Source organism: Bos mutus, chromosome 3, assembly GCF_027580195.1.
Source record: "Bos mutus isolate GX-2022 chromosome 3, NWIPB_WYAK_1.1, whole genome shotgun sequence".
Classification (NCBI taxonomy): domain Eukaryota; kingdom Metazoa; phylum Chordata; class Mammalia; order Artiodactyla; family Bovidae; genus Bos; species Bos mutus.
This window is the reverse complement of record NC_091619.1, coordinates 12,747,861-12,754,291: the sequence shown is the minus strand read 5'-3', so window position 1 is coordinate 12,754,291 and position 6,431 is coordinate 12,747,861. Positions and strand designations below refer to the sequence as shown.

The 6,431-nt window shown below is 40.7% G+C and overlaps 1 protein-coding gene across 1 annotated transcript; it reads left to right on the top strand.

The window, feature by feature from the left end:
• The first annotated feature begins 373 nt into the window (after nucleotides 1-373).
• LOC102273112 (olfactory receptor 5D13-like) lies at nucleotides 374-1,607 on the top strand. Its single transcript, XM_014483581.2, has one exon. It carries the CDS (start codon nucleotides 374-376, stop codon nucleotides 1,397-1,399), a length of 1,026 nt encoding a protein of 341 aa, XP_014339067.2. The 3' UTR covers nucleotides 1,400-1,607.
• The last annotated feature ends 4,824 nt before the right edge of the window (nucleotides 1,608-6,431 follow it).

Below are 6,431 nucleotides of genomic sequence, written 5' to 3'. Positions count from 1 at the left end.
AAACCTGAGTGAAAATAACAGAGTGTTTAATTTCAACTCCTAATGAGATATAGAATTTTTAGAGAATTCTATGTGGAATGAACTTCCCTTTATACTGAGTGCCATTTCAGGTTTTGGTAAGAATTTAGGAAGTAGCTTTGAAAAGAATGAATTTTAATGTCAGAAAAAGACAGTAGAGGCATTTTGGAGGGAAAGAGGCTAATTAAAAAATAATAATAATTCAATGCACTCTTTTTCCCCATAAGTACTCTCATTCTATGCCTAGGTCAGGAAGATCCCCTGGAGGAGGGCATGACAACCCTTCCAGTGTTCTTGCCCAGAGAATCTCATGGACAGAGGAACCTGGCAGGCTACAGTCCATGGAGTCACAAAAATGTCCGACAATACTGAGGGAATAACATTACATTTCATTCAAATTTTGCTTCAGATTTCTCTGAATCAACTTTTATATTTTGTCCACAGGAACCAAGAAAACCAGAGTGCTGAAGTCACTTTCATTCTCTTGGGCTTCTCAGAATATCCCGAACTCCAGATACCCCTTGTCCTGTTATTCTTAACCATCTACTCCATCACTGTGCTGGGGAACCTGGGCATGATCCTAATTATCAAGATAAATCCCAAACTCCACACCCCTGTGTACTACTTCCTCAGACATTTGTCCTTTGTTGATCTCTGTTACTCAACAGTAGTTACACCCAAGCTACTAGAAAACTTGATTGTGGAAGACAGAACCATCTCCTTCACAGGATGCATCATGCAATTCTTCTTTGCCTGCATATTTGTGGTGACAGAGACATTCCTGTTGGCAGTGATGGCATATGACCGATTTGTGGCCATTTGCAACCCTCTTCTCTATACAGTTGTCATGTCCCAGAAGCTTTGTTCCTTATTGGTGGGTGCATCATACTCTTGGGGTACAGTCTGTTCCCTGACTCTTACCCACTTTTTATCTGAATTGTCCTTTAGAGGAAATAATATCATAAATAACTTTGTCTGTGAGCACGCGGCCATTGTTGCTGTTTCCTGCTCTGACCCCTACATTAGCCAGGAGATCATTTTAGTCTCTGCCACGTTTAATGAAATAAGCAGCCTGATGATTATTCTCACCTCCTATGTTTTCATTTTTATCACTGTCCTGAAGATGCCTTCAACTGGGGGGCGCCACAAAGCCTTCTCCACCTGTGCCTCCCACCTGACCACCATTACCGTCTTCCACGGGACCATCCTTTTCCTCTACTGTGTTCCTAACTCCAGGAGTTCATGGCTCATGGTCAAGGTGGCCTCTGTCTTTTACACAGTGGTCATCCCCATGCTGAACCCAGTGATCTACAGCCTCGGGAACAAAGATGTGAAAGAGACTGCTAGGAAGCTAGTCAATACCAAATTATTATGTCAATGAATGTAAAATGGCTTAGGTTTGCTTTTTCATTTACAAGAGCACTGTGGAGAACTGTCCAAGTTTTGTAGCATTTTTAATAGCATTTCAAATTCCAATTTTTAGGAAGGAAAACAGTGCACACATTTAATATAATTCCCTTGTTGATACATCGTTCAACCACTTTAGTAAACTGTAGAGACTTAGCAATAAAATAATAAATAACACCTGATTAAAGCCTAGACTATTTAAGTCTGTAGTTAAAGTGTTTGTCATGTAAAGATTTCTGAGTAAAGACACACTACCATTTGGCTGTTCAGGTGAGTCTTCTTTTTTTCTTTTCTTTAAGTCATTATAAGTCATCAAAGAATGGATTTGAGTTGTCACGAAAGTTTATAGTTAACCATGAGGGAGTTACATGAGTTGAATCTCAGTAACTAAGAGTTATTCAACACTAAGACACTAAAGTTAAAAGACATTCCTGTGCTTAGTTGCTCAGTTATGTCTGACTGTTTACAATTCTATGGGCTTTAGCCTGCCAGGTTCCTGTGTCCATGGAAAGAATACTGGAGGGGGTAGCCATTCTCTTCTCCAGGGGATCTGCATGACCAGTAATCAAACGTATGTCTCCTGCATTGCAGGCAGATTCTTTACCATCTAAGGTACCAGGGAAGCCTAAATTTAAAGGATATATTTATTTAACACCACATAGAAAGAATTTGTGGAGAAGGCAATGGCACCCCACTCCAGTACTCTTGCCTGGTAAATCCCAAGGATGGAGGAGCCTGGAGGGCTGCAGTCCATGGGGTCGCTAAGAGTCGGACACGACTCAGTGACTTCACTTTCACTTTTCACTTTCATGCATTGGAGAAGGAAATGGCAACCCACTCCAGTGTTCTTGCCTGGAGAATCCCAGGGACAGGGAAGCCTGGTGGGCTGCTGTCTATGGGGTTGCACAGAGTCGGACACGACTAAAGCAACTTAGCAGCAGTAGCAGCAGCAGCAAGGTACCAGGGAAGCCTGAATTTAAAGGATATGTTTATTTAACACCATATAGAAAGAATCGGTACATTATAAGTGCAAAGTAGTCATGTCTCTGCCCCCCACGAAGTCCTGAATATGATTTGGTAAAATTCTACTTGTTAATATAAAATTTATTTGTTCTTTGTACATAAATCATCAAAATAAAATTAAGAAATACACACTTCAGAAATAGTTCCAGCTAAATCTAAAATCGTCTTTCATATCAGTCAGTCAAATTACATATAAAATAGCTATTGATGTACAATGATAACAGAGAATTTCATTGGTAAGTAAAATTAATGGTGGATTGAATGGGGGCCCTGCTAATATCAATTAGAGCATCTGGGTTAACCTGATTTAATTTTGCCCAACTAACAAACTCATATACTTCCCTGGTGGCTCAGATGATAAAGAATCTGCTTGCAATGCAGGAGACCTTGGTTCTATCCCCGGGTGGGGAAGATTCCCTGGAGAAAGGGAGGGCAACCCATTCCAGTATCCTTGCCTGGAGAATCCCATGACAGAGGAGCCTGGCGGGCTTCAGTCCATGGAGTTACAAAGATTCAGACACGACTGAGCAACTAACACACTTCACAGTAAACTCACATCCAGTCTAAGGAGTGAATTCTATGTGCTGTGGTGCTTCCCAGGTGGCACTAGTGGTAAAGAACCTGACTACCAGTGCAGGAGATGTAGGAGACATGGGTTCAGTCCCTGAGTTGGGAGGATCCTCTGGAGGAGGGCATGGCAACCCATTCCAGTATTCTTGCCTGGAGAATTCCATAGACAGTGAAGCCTGGTGGGCTACAGTCCATAGAGTGGCAAGGAATCAAACACCACTGAAGCGACTTAGCATGCACACACCTTGATATCAGGTGTACCCAGACCCTCCTCCCTAAATAGACTCTACTATCACGTAAGATATATATTATCTGCCAGAAATTGGGGGGAAAGCCTAACACCTCTATGTGAAAAACTATTTTTTTCCCTGCTAAGCATTTTGTCTAATAGTAATTCTATGTTCATCCTTGTGAGAAGAACCACCAAACTTATTCTACAGTGTCTGTAGATATTTTAGATTTTTCTTGTAATAATATATAACTCTTCTGGTTGGAAGATATCCTTGCTAATCATTGCTATTATATACTTTTATTATAGCAAATCCAGTGGATATAAATTGATATCTCATCATGACATTGATTTGCATTTTCCTAATAACTAAATATGTTGAGAATATTTTCACATGCTTGTTGGACATTTGTAAATTTTGTGTTGTATCTGATTTGACTTTTTGTCTTTATTGTTTCTTTTCTGTACCTTTTCTTTTCACTTTATTGATAATGTTTTTAATATACAAATATTTTAAATTTTGAGGAAGTTCAATTTAGCAATTTATTTATTTATTTATTGTCACTTATGTTTTTGTTTCCCTATAAGAATCTACTGCCAAATTCAAGGGCATGAAATGTAAGGCCTGTGTTTTTCTTGTAAGAGTTTTATAGTTTATGCTCTTTCATTCAGGACCTTGTTCACTTTCTGAGTTAATTGTTGTATATAATATGAGGCAAGTGTCCAATCCCATAATTTTACTTGTGAACACCCAGTTGTCCTGGCATCACTTATTTGAAGAAGAATCTATTCTTTCTCCAATGAATATTAAGAGAATCATAACCTCAAAAGCACCATGATGATGGTGAGGTACAAGTTGAGAGAAATCAGAGCCCGTATAGGGCACAGCTGCCCAGTCAAAATGTATTTTGAATCTTCCACTAGTGAGAAATAAGCTTGTTGTTATTGTTGTTCAGTCACTAAGTTGTGCCCGAGTCTTTGCCGCCCCAGGGACTGCAGCACGCCAGGCTTCCCTGCCCTTCACTGTCTCCTGGAGTTTGCTCACACTCATGTCCATTGAGTCGGTGATGCCGTCTGACCATCTCATCCTCTGCTGCCCTCCTCTCCACTAGCCTTCAGTCATTCCCAGCATCAGGGTCTTTTCCCGTGAGTCAGCTCTTCATGTCAGGCGGCCAAAGCACTGGACCTTCAGCTTCAGCATCAGTCCTTCCAGTGAATATTCAGGGTTGATTTCCTTCAGGATTGACTGGTTGGATTTTGCTGTCCGAAGGACTCTCAGGAGTCTTCCCCAGCACCACAATTTGAAAGAACAATTCTTCGGCACTTTGTCTTCTTTATGGTCCAGCTCTCACATCCCCCCTGACTACTGGGAACACCATGGCTTTGACTATATGGACTTCTGTTAGCAAAGTGATGTCTCTGGTTTTGAATATGCTGCCTAGTTTTGTCATAACTTTCTTTCCATGGACCAAGTGCATTTTAATTTCATGGGTGTTGAGTTTTAAGCCAACATTTTCACTCTCCTCTTTCACCTTCATCAAGAGGCTTTTGAGTTCCTCTTCACTTTCTGCCATAAGGGTGGTGTCATCTGCATATCTGAGGTTATTGATATTTCTCCCAGCAGTCTTGATTCCAGCTTGTACTTCTTCCAGCCCAGCGTTTCTCAGGATGTACTCTGCATAGAAGTTAAATAAGCAGGGTGACAGTATACAGCCTTGACATACTCCTTTTCCTATTTGGAACCAGTCTGTTTTTCCATGTCCAGTTCTAACTCTTGCTTCCTGACCTATATACAAGTTTCTCAAGAGGCAGGTCAAGTGGTCTGGTATTCCCATCTCTTTCAGAATTTTCCACAGTTTATTGTGATCCACACAGTCAAAGGCTTTGGCATAGTCAATAAAGCAGAAATAGATGTTTTTCTGGAACTCTCTTGATTTTTCGATGATCCAGTGGATATTGGCAATTTGGTCTTTGGTTCCTCTGCCTTTTCTAAAACCAGCTTGAACATTTGGAAGTTCACGGTTCATGTATTGCTGAAGCCTGGCTTGGAGAATTTTGAGCATTACTTTACTAGTGTGTGAGATGAGTGCAATTGTGCAGTAGTTTGAGCATTCTTTGGCATTGCCTTTCTTTGGGATTGGAATAAAAACTGACCTTCTCCAGTCCTGTGGCCACTGCTGAGTTTTCCAAATGTGCTATAATATTGAGTGCAGCACTTTCACAGCATCATCTTTCAGCATTTGAAATAGCTCAACTGGAATTCCATCACCTCCACTAGCTTTATTCATAGTGATGCTTTCTAAGGCCCACTGGACTTCACATTCCAGGATGTCTGGCTCTAGGTGAGTGATTACACCATCGTGATTATCTGGGTCATGAAGATCTTTTTTGTACAGTTCTTCTGTGTATTCTTGCCATCTCTTCTTAATATCTTCTGCTTCTGTTAGGTCCATACCATTTCTGTCCTTTATCAAGCCCATCTTTGCATGAAATGTTCCCTTGGTATCTCTAATTTTCTTGAACAGATCTCTAGTCTTTCCCATTCTGTTGTTTTCCTCTGTTTCTTTGCATTGATCGCTGAGGAAGGCTTTCTTATCTCTTCTTGCTGTTCTTTGGAACTCTGCATTCAGATGCTTATATCTTTCCTTTTCTCCTTTGCTTTTCGCTTCTCTTTTTTTCACAACTATTTGTAAGGCCTCCCCAAATAGCCATTTTGCTTTTTTGCATTTCTTTTCCATGGGAATGGTCTTGATCCCTGTCTCCTGTGCAATGTCACGAACCTCTGTCCATAGTTCATCAGGCACTCTATCTACCAGATCTAGGCCCTTAAATCTAGTTCTCACTTCCACTGTATATCATAAGGGATTTGATTTAGGTCATACCTGAATTGTCTAGTGGTTTTCCTACTTTCTTCAATTTAAGTCTGAATTTGGCAATAAGGAGTTCATGATCTGAGCCACAATCAGCTCCTGGTCTTGTTTTTGTTGACTGTATAGAGCTTCTCCATCTTTCACTGCAAAGAATATAATCAATCTGATCTTGATGTTGACCATCTGGTGATGTCCTTGTGTAGAGTCTTTGCTTGTGTTGTTGGAAGAGGGTGTTTGCTACGACCAGTACATTTTCTTGGCAAAACTCTTTGCCCTGCTTCATTCCGTCTTCCAAGGCCAAATTTGCCTGTTAC